Source organism: Gasterosteus aculeatus, chromosome 9 (assembly GCF_964276395.1).
Source record: "Gasterosteus aculeatus chromosome 9, fGasAcu3.hap1.1, whole genome shotgun sequence".
Classification (NCBI taxonomy): Eukaryota; Metazoa; Chordata; class Actinopteri; order Perciformes; family Gasterosteidae; genus Gasterosteus; species Gasterosteus aculeatus.
The window spans coordinates 18,658,395-18,673,204 of NC_135696.1; the positions used below are offsets into that span (position 1 = coordinate 18,658,395).

The following is a 14,810-nucleotide window of genomic DNA, read 5'->3' on the forward strand; positions in this document are numbered from 1 at the left end:
GCAGTGTTGGATCATTGGATCATGTGTGTGTGTACATTGTACGTGTGTGTTGTATCGATTACTGCGGGTACGTGGGGAAATGAGGACGATCGGTGTGAAGGAGGGAAGAACAGAAGGCAACACACCAACCAGGAGACCGGCCAACAGAGTGAAAGAGACACAAGATGAGCCACTTATCAATCTGAGACAGTTGGAGCGATTTGTTTAAGCTCTCTCAGAATCCTCTTTCCTTTCATCCGCCCCTCTCATACATTCTAAATGATCCGTGAGCCACATACTCTCCTCTTATCACCGTCTTAGCTTTGAAACACGGTTCTTGTCTGTGACAAAGCAACGTGTTTTTTGGGGGTTTCCTAATTCTAATTCTGTGTGTGCGTTCTGTTTGTTCCCCGCAGCGCAATCACTTTGGACAATCAGCTGGTCGTCCTGGCGACCACAGCGGCGGACGCCGGACGTTACCACGTCGAGGCGGTGAACGAGATGACGGGGGAGAATGCGACGAGTTCCGCCGTGTACCTCAGCATCTCAGGTAAGCCGACGCTCAGGCCGGCTCCCACAGGCTTCGGGGGGGACTTCAATCTCACAAAGGAGCTTAGTTTGTTCCTTCAGCAAATATGACAGATTAGAAGATTTTCAGTCTGTGAGAAATTGCTACTTGCTTATTATTTGACTTTGTTTCACCTTCTCTGGGCCTTTGGGGAGCTTGATTGGATTCCCTTGTATCATCAGTACGGTTGAGTTTTAATAGCATTTGCTGAGAAGAAACAAACACGCTAAAACTCAAAGGTTCTGTTGAAATTTGCACTATTTGTTGGCTCAGAAGGATGTTTGATTGGCGGCTTAATTACGTCTGACAACCCGTTGATACGACGTGCAAACGAGACGAGCTGCAGAGCGTGTGAATGTTGGTCAGAAACATAGAAGGACCCGCACATTCTTTCTGTGTGAGCTTCTTGATCCAAATGTCGGCGGACGAATACGTTGAGACGCTCAGATTATTGACCGTTAACCGGTGTAAAAGTCCATGTCTGAGTTTTATTTCAACCCACATTCCACTTGGTCAAAAAACGGCCTGGTGAGCCAGGTTTTATATATTGGCCTTCATCGTTTCATATCTTCTTGACATTTCATTGAAGGCTACTGGCTATTTGTTTGGAAATGGAACAAAAAGCGCTGAAAGAGCGTCGAGCAGCGGCTTGTTGCTAAAGTGAGAGGAGCTGGTTCCCTGAAAGATCAGCCCCGCCTTGAGTGAGCCCGGCCGGCCGGCGTTGTCGCTAGCGTCCGCGCTAACCCGTCGCCTTATTAAGCAGGTGGCAGCCAAGACATGCGAGCTCGGTCCGGATCTTCAGGAGTTGTTGGATGCATCGTTGTCCCAGATCCAGATGTTGATCAACATGCCACTGGCTGCTTGTTGGTTCTGCGTTCATTCTTATTCTGTTTAGAAAGAACTGATACGTTCTGGGGCTTTTTTTCTTTTCTCCCCCCTTCTGTGTCTCTATTTCACAGCCTTTATCGCTGAATCGCTTTATGTCCTTCTCTCTATACCGCTTCTCCTTGGAGGCCAGAGGATAGACTGTACTGTAACAGTCCTTCAGCCCAAGTGTTCGCTATGGTGAAATGAGAGGAGGAGGAGCAGGAGCAGCACTCTGTCCCTTGTGGCTGTATAGAGTTTTAATTATATTCTCTTTACAGGGTTGTATCCTTTGGCATCCTTTTTCACAAACACACACACACTCACACACAATCACATAAATATACGCACAGTACCTTGTTACAGCTGTCACAGGGGAGGACTCCCTTGGGCGTCTTTTAGGAATTGCGAGGCTCTAGTTAGGCTTCACTGATCAGTCTTCGGTCCTAAATGTCTTGCGCTTGTGTGTTTGTCTCTTTTTATCCGCGTGTATTTTCTACGATAAACATTTGCTGGGTAAATATCCTCTGCTATAAAACAGCGTGTTTGGTTGGCTCACTTGTTATTGAGATTGCGGAGGACAAAAGGAATGAGATAAAATCCGGCGGACAACGGGACGAGCCAGACGTGAAGGAGCAGAGACAAAAGCAAACAAGCGAGAGAACACGTTTCTTCTTGCTTTGTGTCCACAAGTCGCTCCTCCATCAACAGGCCGTCGGTCGGCTGCATCTGGAAATAGAGATTTTACGGATGTGGCGCGTGCCGACAACACACAACCGCCACCAATCAACAGTAAAACGATGACCTGATTGAAAAGATGCCCGTGTCCAATATAGCGCGTTGAGTGAGCACCCCGAGGAGCACAGCGGGCCCATTGGTGGAGAGCATCGGGTTAACTGACCACCAACACCACAAGCTCCTCTCTCCCTCTTTATTCCTCCTTACATTTCCTGTCCTATCTCTGTCTCCCCCTATTTCCTGTCTCCACTCCTTTCACTTTTCCATTCCATTAAGCAGGATCTGAAGACACGAAGTTCATGGCTGTCTGTCAAATTTCCTATTCCTGAAAATGTTGTCTGTCTTTTCATAAATCCGCCGGTATAAATGAGATACCTACTTCCCATTCTTCCGCTTTCTCACTTTGATTTGGGGCGTTGTGCTCAACAGAGCGGAACAAGAGTACGAGGATCGAGAGAGAAAAGGAAAAAAAGGGGAAATTAATGAAGTGAATCGCGGATGTAGACGGAGAATATGACCAACAAGCGGTTATTTTCAGGGCCGCCGTCGGAGGAGCTCCTTTGTGTGCCTCCGGCGCGCGTGCTCGGGCATTAACGCTGGAGACGCAGTCACCCGTCACACGAGACGTGCTCGCCACATTTTGCGCGAAGACCCGCCGCTCAGAATCCTTCGCCGCATTCGCCAGTGGAGCGCAGCCCCGGCTGTGGGACCCGCCCACTTGACAGATCCATTATCTGCGTGTCCCTGACCACTATTCTGTGGGCCCGGCCCGGACCGCCGGGGAGACAAGAAGCACTAACTGTCGTCCTCCGCGGAGCTGGAACAGCCGCAATTGATGGCAGCTCAACAGCTTGGTGAGAGGTCACACACACCGTAATCACTGGAAGAACAGCCCGCCTCCAAAATATACAGCCCCTGGAGCCATCTTCTTTTGATATATATATAAATATATATCACCGCCGACAACATATGGTGTCACACAGGACTTCCTCCGCCAGCTGACACTGCATACTGAACATGACAGATTGATAAGAGGGTGGATCTTAAGTGTGCTACGAATATACAAATATCTGGTTGATGTAAATAACAAATCACTTCAACGCGGCCTCTCTGGAGAGGGGGGGGGAGTCAAAGAGCAGATCTGGTCAATTAGTGTCGGCGTACCCTTGTGTGTTCAGTGTTTTTGCATCAGAAAGAAGAGTTCTAATGGCCTGAGGGTATTTCTGTTAGTGACAGGAGATGAGGATCCCTCCCGCAAATGATTAAGCTCTGCACATACTGTAACATTTCTGCCTCCCCGTCTCTACACAGACACCTCAGCCTGTCAGTCAAAACCGCAGTCAGTCTTCCTCTTGCCCGAAATAGTGTGTGTGTGTGTGTGTGTGTGTGTGTGTGTGTGTGTGTGTGTTCATTCCACAGCGCCGGAGGTAGATTTGTACATCAGACCATTAGAGCAGCAGAAGATCCCCAAAGAGAATCGGCACTGGAGGGAGCAGTCTCCCACGCACACGAAAGCAGGCCAACGCGCGCACACACACACACACACACACACACAAACGCGCGCGGGCTAAAGACACAAGCTCGGGAAAACACAGTTGTATCTCCCCATCATCAAAGACGTGTGCAGACTAAACGACTGGAGTCCTCAGTCGGCCCAAGATAAAGAAGTCATGATCCTGCATGCATGGATCTCGTATATCTACAAGAGAAGGGCATGCTGGGTAAAGGCAGGCGGGGAGAATGCAGGGCAGAAGAGCAGAAAGAGATGGTGGGAGATTGTGGCTGACGCATATACGCCGACGTAATTACCGTAGCACTTTAAATGGTATCTCAGCTGTGGGCTCAGTGGCTGATCTGCTGCCTTCCTCTTTGCCAGAGACGAGACGGTAATGTCACGCCTGTTAATGAACGGATACCACTCGCATACAGGGCTTCCTTCTGAAACGAGTACTTCAGCGCTTCACCGTTTCACTGACATGAAAGTTACTTGCAAGATGGACTCTCCTGTTGTTTCTTCATCCATCCAGCGGAGCCCCCGGCACCCTGACTTTGGGCTCCTGAATGCAATAGATGACATGTTGTCATAAGACCCCTGCTGACCTCTGTGACATCACTGAGACTAGAAAAAGGCCCCTCTAGAACCTAAGACCGCTCTTCACAACTCTTTTGTTAAACTGAGTGATGGTTAACTGGTAAATGAATAGTGTACTTGCATAAAGAGCGAGCGGCGGAAGTGAGCGCAAACTTCCTGCGAACTTTCTCCAAGTTCTCTCAAAGACTCTTTGAAGCCTCACCTTCTGCACATTAATGATTTGAGTTTGATTCCGATGAATAAAGACCAGAGACAATCAGCGAGCAGTTATTCTCTCTGGTACTGTAAATAGCGAGTGCGAGTGCCGAACAGAGTGCAAATACAGAGGAGCGCAATCAGGAGGCGGAGGCGACGCGCGGAAGACGGACGTGGAGCGAAGATCCGAGGGAAAGGTTGACTCCAACTGCGGGAAACGCTCAGTGAAATAACCTTGTAACCTTTCATGACCGTAGCGCGCGTGTGTGTGTGTGTGTGTGTGTGTGAGAGTTTGATTACCTCGGCGTAGTGATTGGAGGGGAGTCTGTCTGAGTTTGATTGCGCCTCCTGTCGGAGACTCCCCTGGTGCCTGCCGGCCCCCATCGCTCGGCCCTCCTCCGCCTGCGTCAGGCCGGCCCCCTCGCCGTGGGAAGTGACGGAGTGGCGCAGCGTCGACTCGGCCGACCTCCCTGTAACCCGGAGACAGCGGCGGACACACATGCACACACACACACACACTTGCATGGTGATTTGGTGGGGACGCAGATGTGAAAGGAGATAGTAGAAAAGGGAATGTTTTAAGTATTACATGTATGAATGTAACCGCGACCCGCTTGCGTGTGCGTGTGTGCGCCTGGTGATTACGTTTGTGCTGTTATTTTTTTTCTGTGTGTGTCTTGTCTCTGTATCATTTTTGTATCTTCTCCCCCGCCCCCCCATATGTTCCCTTCCCACATCGCTGGCTCTTAAATGAGAGCCTCCCGTGGATCCTGTGCATGTGCATGTGTGTCTTTGCTCCAGCTCCCATGCCAGTTGTTCTGTGGCGCGTCTAATTGGAGGTATTTTAGTGTCCCGGAGAGAGCGAGAGTTTTTGATTGTGTTTTTGTGCGGTGGAAAGCATGTGGTTCAATCGCACGTGTTTTGCACACGTGCGATTGCGTGCGTTGGTTTGTTGTCACGTCGCGGACCCCGACGCCCGTGAGTCCTCATTGAAAAGCTTTAAAAGTCAGGATCAGACGATACCCCCCCTCTTCCCCCCGTCCCCCGTCTCCCGGCGTTCAGACGGTGTGTTTTCACTGCAGCTCTCATCATCCGCTCGAGGTGTTCCGCATTTCCGCATCGGCTTCAAGGAAAACCATAGAAACCCCTCTCGCCAACATGGCGGCGTAATGATGTGGCGCCTCGGAGACACGTGTGCAGTAACGCCGGCTGGGGAAGAAGACTCGGGAGAGCTTTAGTCATTCCAGCGAGAGTAGCAACAGACCGGTGATTCTCTCTGACATTTGGGCTGGTGACCCCCTCAAAACAAAAACCTCAAATTGGATGCAGTGTAGCCCCCCCGCCCCCACCGGGAACAAGCTCAGGTGTTCCCGCTGAGCGGTGACTCAAAATCTCGTCTTTCTCCTTGGTTGTGTTTGGAAGCAGCTGCCAATTTTCTTAATTTTAACAGGGAGATGAAAATGGCTCAACGATTTCACAGCCACACTCGGGCGGTGTCTGTTCGGCTCGTTCCTCCTCAGCCTTTGGGTGGGGGCTCATTTCCTATTGTATAGCTGTTTGTTTGATTTTGTGGAAGATTACAGTACCGGCAGTTTTGCCATTTAAGGGCCTGAATGTAGAATGTCACAAACAAAAAAAACACAATTGAGCTCCAAAAAGTACAAAATCCACTTGGTGCACCTGTTGGTGACGAGTGTTTCAGCACTTCATTCATAGACACACAACCGTGAAGCTAAATGACTACTGCACACTACAACTAGTCTGTAAGTATTTCATAATTCTGATAAACTAATGCATTGTATTATGCTCCTCTTTGTTTTACATCTTTTCAAATATAATTGCTTTGGCTTTTGAACCAATGCTCGAACAAATCATTTAGTCTTTTTGTGAAACTCATTTTATAGAATAAACATTTATTCACAATTATTTGCCGGATCCCAAGAAGAAGTTTCTTCTGTTTTTAGCTGACAAACAATTGAGATTTTCTGATTCCATTTCTTTCTTCCTCATACTGGATCTGATAGCATCACTATCCACAAGTTGGTGTGCACTGTATATTGACGTTATGCTATTAGTGTTATCTGTTATTACCATATTATTTGCATAAAAATTAATTGGCCAAGAATTGAATGCTTGTACTTTTTTTTCATATTTGCTCTGATAATTAAAAAAAGGGTCGGCATTTGTACTTCTAGATCTTTTCTCTCTGATGATAAAAAAATGTTTTTATCCAGGCGATATAATTCAAATTCGAGTTCGTCATCATCGTGAGGAAGTTACAATCGACCTTTGACCAAATATCTTAATTAGACTAACATAAGTTAATGCGCCCTCCGTTATTGTTAGCCATTAGCTCGGTTAGCTTAAATAGCTCGGTTAGCCAAACCTTCATTATCGGCAGAAAAGAGCAAGTGTTCACGAAAGGGTTTAACCACAGGTGTGTTGATTTATTTTTGCACATTTTCAAGAAATTACATAGATTTACATCGTATAACTCTTGATAAATATTCTTGCCCCTATCGGTACTCCAGCTGTCGTGTCCGACTGTGCCGAGGCAAATCAGTGGCGGCAGCAGGCAAACATTTGTGCACGCTGTGGTGTTAAGGTCACATATAGCTGTTTCTTCAGAAAATACAGTTTCGAGATAAAGGAAAACACCACATGGGCTTCAGACACGGCAGTGCGCTCAGGCTTTCCTGCCAAATAACTCTTAGCAATTTTAGCACAGCAGCTTTTATTTTGTAACCATTTGTGAAAGCTCTCAAATACCACATGCTTCAGTCTCACTGTTGTGGTTCCATGAGTAAATTGGCCTTTTTGTCATAGCCGGAGTAAAATTGATAAAAAGCTGAATGCCCATCAGCGTTTGCGCTCTGTGTACTGTGCATTAAGTAAACACTGATTCAAATATGACTTTCTCTTAGTGTTTTGCATTAGAACAGGTGCTTCTTAGAATCACACATACTGGGAGCATAACAGTTAAGAGCTGCCAGCAGGATTTCAATCCCCTGGAATTGTAAATTAGTAAGTGACTAAGCAGCTTCCATCATTCTTTATATAACGTGGCAAATGGTCCAGCCGAAGTCGACCTTTTTTGAAATAGACTTTGCGTAGGAAGGCTGTATTCATGCTGTCCAAAGGCTAGTTATGTACCTATACAACCATCCCGAAGGTCACTTAACAAAATACCTGATGCATTTAATTGCATGTAAACGTTGGAGAATGAGTGCTGGAGTCCAACACACACCTGAAACCAGCAAGGTTCATTTGAAAGATCTAACCTTGTGTGAAAGCACAATGTCTTTGGTTTAGAGGCTTGGAAAACACAGACACACACACATGAACAGACACACACACAAAACCAATGGGCACTAATAGTGTTCTTTATAAAGAGGGTTGGCTAATTAATCCGTTCTTTGATTCATTCCTGCTACTGCTGCTTCTGTCTGGAGATATTATTCTCAATATGTCAGTTGCAGAGGGATCAGACTCGCCTCCGTTGATCCCTGTCTCCCCTCTGTCCCTTCCTTCTGTCTGTCTTGTTCCTCTGTCTGTCTTGTTCCTCTCTCTGTCCCTTCCCCCTGTCTGTCTCAGTCCCTTCTTTCTCCCTCTCTGTGGTTTCATCATTTAACCCCCGGTGAGTGAGGAAGGACGAACAGGAAACTGACTCTTGGACCGTCTGTGTCAGCATGACAACCAAACTGTGTGTGTGTGTGTGTGTTGTACTTGTTCCACCCAGTTATGGATTTAATTGCACGCGTGTTTTACAGCACGATGTAGGAAATGAGGACGGATGTCCACGTAAAAGGCTCTGACAGATGATTTTGCAGCCACTTAAGACGGTCTTCAGATCCGTTCCCGTTGCCGAATAAGACCGAAAGAAGGCAACCGAGCAGCATGGGGGGGGGGGGGGGGGATACTTTTATATTTAGTGGTGATAGCCTTGTAGTTGATGACGCCAAGCATTTCAAGCTCAGTTTCCCAGTTTCCACTTTAGAGCTTACGATAGCTTGTGTCTTAACGACAGAACAAGCTGCCGTTCAATCCGAAATGCTCAGAGGTGCCAATTAATAGTGATCCAGATATACGGAGGACGAGATGAGACTTTACTGCTCTGACCGACGACTCGATGAGCTGCATGAGGACGTGCGCGCTCTGCTAACACAGACCATCAATCTCCCGGTTGTCACAGCATCAACAACACCATCCTTTGTTTGCTACGTCAGGTCACAGTGGCAGTAGTCACTTAAGAATACATTTGAGCCGATGGTGAATCCAATGTGCGCAGCGCCCACCCGGTCTGTCTGTACAGTACATGTACTCATTCACGCCAGTGTGGTCAGTCTGGTGTGGCACATTCTGCCATGAAAGGGGCCACCTGCCCATCGGGACCCCGAACTAATTCACATTCACACCCATTCACCCGTTCAGCAACAAGCAGAGGACGGAGCAGGCTAAACGTCTTCTCCAGGCAGATGCTCAGGAGGGACGACTCGGCTCCCTTAAAGAGATGCACGAGCACACGTGAGATGCCGAATGAGGTGTCAAGTGCGCCGATAAGTATCATGGCACCCGTGGTTTTAATGATCCCGTCAGTCACAGCGCCTCGCTGTGCCTGCTCCAACCCAGGTGTGTGCGCGCGCGCGTGTGTGTGTTTGTCGGTCGGTGAGTCTGCATGAACCGTAAATGTCTAAAAGAGGAGTTTCATTGCAGCTAAAGCGCCACGCTGGAGTCCGTGTACATGGAGACAGTCGTTGTAGTTTCCCCGCTGAGCTCGGCGCCGCTGCTTTACTCACTGATACTCAGCGCCGCGTGAAAGCAGACCGACGACCCGACGGGACGCGCTGTTCACGTGCCGGCTTGAATCAGCACATCCTGGATGTATTCAGGGTTTTTCATAAACCGCTTTCAGTGTATCCCGAATATAAATGAAATATTATTGTGGATGCAAACGCGCTGATGGTCCGTGTGTGAGAGCCTACTGCTGGGTGTAACAGGTTATTGGAGTAGCAGGCCAGTCAGCAGATGTTAATGTGAAGCAGCAGAGGTGTAGAGAAAATCAGGGGGTGGTGTTTGGAGGGAGGGGGGGGGCTGGAGAGTGATGGGCGGAGATTAGATTGGAGGAACAAAAGGAAGATAAAGGAAAAGAGGTGGAGAGATGATGAGGTGCTGAGGAGGGATTATGTTCAGAGGCAGGAGGGGAGGGTTGGGGGGGGGGGGGCTTCACTTAGCAATATGTTTTTACATTTACATTTTATGGAAATTCAGTGGAGAAAGCGTTTAGTTGTGCCTCAGGAGGCAGAGCACGTCGTCCACTGACTGCAGGGCTTACTCCCCCCGTCTGCATGCTGATGTGTCCTTGAGCAACACACGGAACCTCAAACTCATCTATTCCTCCATCGGCGTGTGAAGCCTGCTCATGAGCAAACCGACATGTCTGACAACCTCAAATATGGGAGTAAGTCCTAGCAGATTCCTGGGAGTAGCCTCACATTTGCTTTCAAATCCAGAAGCAAAATCCAAGTCCTTAAAAACAGCCTACTCCGACAATCAGCAGCTCTGGTTTGAGAGTTTGAAGAGACGGGATAATGAACAGGCACTAAAAAGGATTAACGGGAACACTGACAGCTTCACGTTTAAATGAGACACACCAGGGCGAAATAAAGGGAAGGCGCGCTCACCCAGTAGCAAAGGGAGTCTTATCACATATTCTCAGTGCGAGCACAGCTAATGAACAAAAAAAAAAAAAAAGAAGCTCATCAGATTTACAACAGGAATACGATTAGGCTACATGTGCGTGGTGTAAGGCACGAAAAAAGTCATAAAGTGATCTGCAAAGCATCATTTAATACCGAGACACTATAAGATATGACTTGATATGGTAATAACCAGATGATATTGAATCTTTTATCACGTGTGTGTGTGTGTGTGTGTGTGTGTGTGTGGTGAAGCCACGTTAAGACAGCGCTTTCCTTTTTATTGCATCATGATGACACAAAAGTCTTTATCACCAAAGAGACACACAAGACCGTCCAAACAGACCCGCAGTGTCCCGCTGAGCTCCTTTGACCCAGCACTTCACTTCGTGGTGAAGAATGGAGCTGGACTTCCAATCAAACATGCTGAGAATGAGTTGTGTTTACTGAGATTCGTAGAGCCGGCAATGCTCCTCGTTCTCACACCAATAAACTCGCACACATATGCAAACAAATGCAGTTCACAGTTATGTGTCGCATCCATTCATTAGCGTTGACACCTCGGTCTCAAAAACCCTGTGGGGGGGAGATGCTTCAATTTTCACTGCATTGTCATGATTTGCTAAAGCCTCGCTAAAACGCAGCCGCCTTTCACCCCCATTTACAGACACACACACACACACACACACACACACACACTTCTGTATGGTGTTGTGTGTTTGTCCTCTCGTCCCCTGCGCTATCAGCCTGTACGTTGAGCAACGGTTTTATCTGCTTTTCGGGGCATAACAAAGTACTCGCAGAGAATTAGTGGGAGAAGAAGAGATAAGGAGAAGAGATGAGGACAGAGAGGGATCGGTATCCAGGAAGCCGAACAGAAAGAGACGAGCCGTGAGCGGAAAAGCTTTGAAGACGATGGAGATGGATTGGAAGAAGGAAACAGAGGCAGAGGGTAAAAGTTGAAGATTGAGAGAGGATGCTGAAAACAGGAATAGATCAACAGGGCCTTTAATCCCAAAATAGTTTCCGCCCTTCTCCGCCTCCTTGCTCATCCCCACTTAGCTCCCCGCCACTCCCCCCCTCCGCCCCCCCCACCCTGTGGTTTGGAATGATTGAAGAAAAGAGAGGGATGTGTGTTGCCTCTGCGCGTACGACACACGCACACACACACACCCACAGCAGCGTGCAGTTACATTGTGATCCGCAGACAGACGGATGATGTCCATTACCAGGCCGGGCTGTCCGGAGTCAGGCGGAACAGCTGCAGCCAGATCTCACTGATCTATCACTGTTCTAATGAATCTGTTACCGCCAGGCCCGACCAATCAATCTCCGAGCCACTTAATCCGCAAAGCCGTTATTCTGACACGGAACCTAACTGCTCTTGCCCACATGAGCGATGGCTTTACATATATTCATAGACACAAAGACGCGACCGCGCGCACCTCCCCTTATACGCTGAGTCAGTCCGTGTGGACGGGAGCTTTTGTTTGCAGGCTATTAGTTTATTCTCAAACGAGATGAGCGTCACATTCAGGTCAACAGGAACAGCGAGATGGACATTTTGATAATTATCAAATGATTGGCTTCTTTGTTTCTCTTTCCTGTATTACAGCATGTAATTGGTGTCAGCGTCCCGGCCTCTAGTGGGAGGATTCCTTCTGGATGTTAGCATTATAAATTGGTCATTTGGGTGTTTTGGACAATTGGTCCAACAAAAATATAATAGCTGGAGGGGACTGTATTGTCTGACGTTTTATAGAGTAATTGCTTGGGCCACAGTGCTTCTGTTGATCAGATTCTAACAATGGTTTGACTAAGGCGACTGGTGATGTCTTCACTTAGTTTCCCCCCCCTTGCCCCTTGTTTCCTTTAAATTTCAGATAAGAATAGCAAGGCGAACTCAGGGATTGAGTTTCAGTCTCAAACATTCAATATGTGCTCGCCTCTTTCTAGCTGCAAGGACAAACCACAACGCGCCTGCGCTGCAGCAGTGAAACCGATGGTGAAATGTCAATTTTGGAAAGCGGGTCTGAGGTAAAGATTAGATATTAGCCTTATGTTGGCTTGCAATCAGTTGTCCAGGGATGTGTCTCACAGCGCAGAGGGCCGGGCCTAAAAAAAACAAACATATAATGTGGCTCTCTTCGAGGGAAGTTTCCCACAGGGTATTCTCTCCAAAGACGTTTGTGGAGGTATGACCTGAGGAGGAGCCCAAGGAGACACCGGGACATGTTGCCCTCCATCGATCCGTCACATTCCTCCCGAACCACGCTGCCGGGTAAGTGAATGCACCGTGTCGACGGCAGCAGGCCCGCGGGGAGCAGCACAGAAACACTTGTTTCCAGGTCCTCCTCTTAAATGGGATGCTTGTTTACTTAAGCTGAGGGTCTCTCAGGCCGAGTACTTAAAGTGACAGGGTGGAGCGGTGGTTGATCCGTGATCCCTACCACCACTTCAGATGAATGCTATGACAAAACGGTACTTTAATGTAGTGTTTTCCCTGCATATCCGGTCCGGAGACCCCGAACCGTGACTTCGGTGATCTGTCGCTGGGCTCGCAGGGGGGAGAGAAAGACAAAGAAGTTGTGACAGTGAAGGAGGAGGGTGAGAAGAACCCCGCAGCACACTGGATAGAGAAAGAAGAAACAGCCTGATTTAGTATTGATGCATCTCCTCTTCCTTGTCTCTGCTGGTCTCTTCTCCATCTGCTGTTTCAGCCGCAGGTGGTAGTTACACAGCAGCACCACAATCCTTCCCTTTAAAGCTTTGCCTGTTCGCTGCAACTTTCTCACGTCCCCCCCCCCCCCCCGTGTCTTTCATCCCTCACGTCCTCTCTCTGTCTCTCTCTCGCTCTCTTTAATATTTCTGCAAGATCAGAGGCTTCCTGTGTTTGCCTCTCTTGTCTGTTATCAGAGGCGCAAACTCGCGAAAGCAGCACTCTTCTGTTGAATCGGAAATTATCCCTCCTTTTTTTCCCCCGCCATCATCAGGCCCATCATTAGGAATAGAACATTTACATGTCTTTCCCATTGAGGCGGCCACGTAATGAAACATGGCACTCGTGTTTTCTTTGGTTTCTACATTTCCCTTGTAGTTTTATTTTATCAATTTCCCCGGCTCTCTTTCATTCGCTGTGCTCTTTGTTTGACTCTGAGGTGATGAGAGGTAATGTTTAACAATAGATTGTCTTTTTTTGTTGTTGTTTTTTTATCTCGAGTGCAGGCATCTGTTAAAGCACAAACAAACCACGAAAGTCTAGAGCGAGGCGGTGAGAGGAGAGTACAAATGATGGAGAGAAAAAGGCAGAGGGGGAAGAAAGGCAGGAATAAGCTAACCTTTTTTTTCTTCTCCCTGACAGCGAGCAAAGAGAATGTGCAAACCTGGTGACATTTGGGATTCTAAACAAGGATGATTGACACCAACTGTTACCTGCATCTGTATGGAAGACTGGGCCGTGCAGCCCGGCTCCTTGTGTGCGTGCGTGATTGACATGGTAAATTGGAAAGGTCAGCCGGTGCTGGTGTTTTTGCTCCAGACAGGCAGACAGCAGGCAGACGTAACCTTCCCGGAGTCCACATTTAGGGAGAGAAGGAGAATGTGAGCAACCGGAGGGATCGTGGAGAAGCTGAGACGTGCCACGTAGCCCTGCTCGGTGCTGTTCATACGCTGTGTATAAATGATAGCCCCCCTAAATTCTGCTCGTTTTCCACAAAGCGAGGCAGACTGCTGGGTGAAACCACAGGAACAGTACAGACTACAAAGTATTAGCACCCGGGTCCGCCAGGAGTCTCTCCGAGGTCTGAGGTCGACTCTCCATCCAGCTTGTTATTTTCCCAAAACGCAGCTGTGTGCGTGCTGACGGGGGTCCGTGCCTCCTTGTTTTTCTCCCCATGAATATGTCAGTATTGGAAATTGGAGCGTTTGTACGGCCATTGATGTGAATTTCAAATAGGTGTGTGTGTGCGTGTGTTTTTAGGCCAAGATGAGGCAACAGAGGGAGAGTGAGAGTGAGATTGACAGCGTAAATTGGGATGGTGGGAGGTTCTGGGGGGGGTGGGGGGGGGTTGAATTCGTGGCTTAAAACCACCGGGAGAGAAAAAGAAAAGACACAAATGTGTAGAGAAAATGGAAAAGTATCCTTTGGCTTGGGGAGGTGTGACAGGGGATGAGGAGGACGAAGCGAGGCTAAGCGGGAGAATAGATTGTCACCAAGGGCAAAAGGGTGTCTGGTCGTATGTAGATGGAAAAGGAAGCAGAGGTAAGACCCGGCGGGGGCCGGTTCTGTGTCGAGAGGTGGGGGGGGGGGGGGGGGGGGGGGGTCATGGAGCTTTTGGGGATGCTGCAGCAAATAGGTGAGTCAGCTGGGACGGTAACAAGGGGAGATATCACACACACACAGCAGCAGCGGAAAAGCAGACACAACACACATGTACTGTACTCATGCCCCGTTGTACACACACGCAAACACACACAGCCACCCAACAGAGGACACGCTGACCCGATGGTGCCCAGGCCCTTCAGGCACCCGAGGGCCCCAGTGGTGAATCCATGAATACAAATCACACTCGAGGCTGAGACACACTGAGGCACACTACTCTCACATCCCCTCCAACTGTGTTTTAAGCACATCACCGCATATCAACCGAGACACTGAGAAGTGGCCTGCTTTGGGGAT

At 48.4% G+C, this 14,810-nt stretch overlaps 1 protein-coding gene across 2 annotated transcripts in view; it reads left to right on the forward strand.

Moving 5' to 3' along the window:
- The first annotated feature begins 397 nt into the window (after positions 1-397).
- The window catches only part of LOC120825525 (protein sidekick-1), an 89,751-nt gene continuing 75,338 nt past the window's right edge, over positions 398-14,810 (forward strand). For both annotated transcript variants that reach the window (XM_078109319.1, XM_078109320.1), the window contains exon 1: positions 398-529. In XM_078109319.1, coding sequence (XP_077965445.1) covers positions 481-529 — 49 coding nt within the window. In that variant the 5' untranslated portion in view covers positions 398-480. The remainder of the gene's footprint in view (positions 530-14,810) is intronic.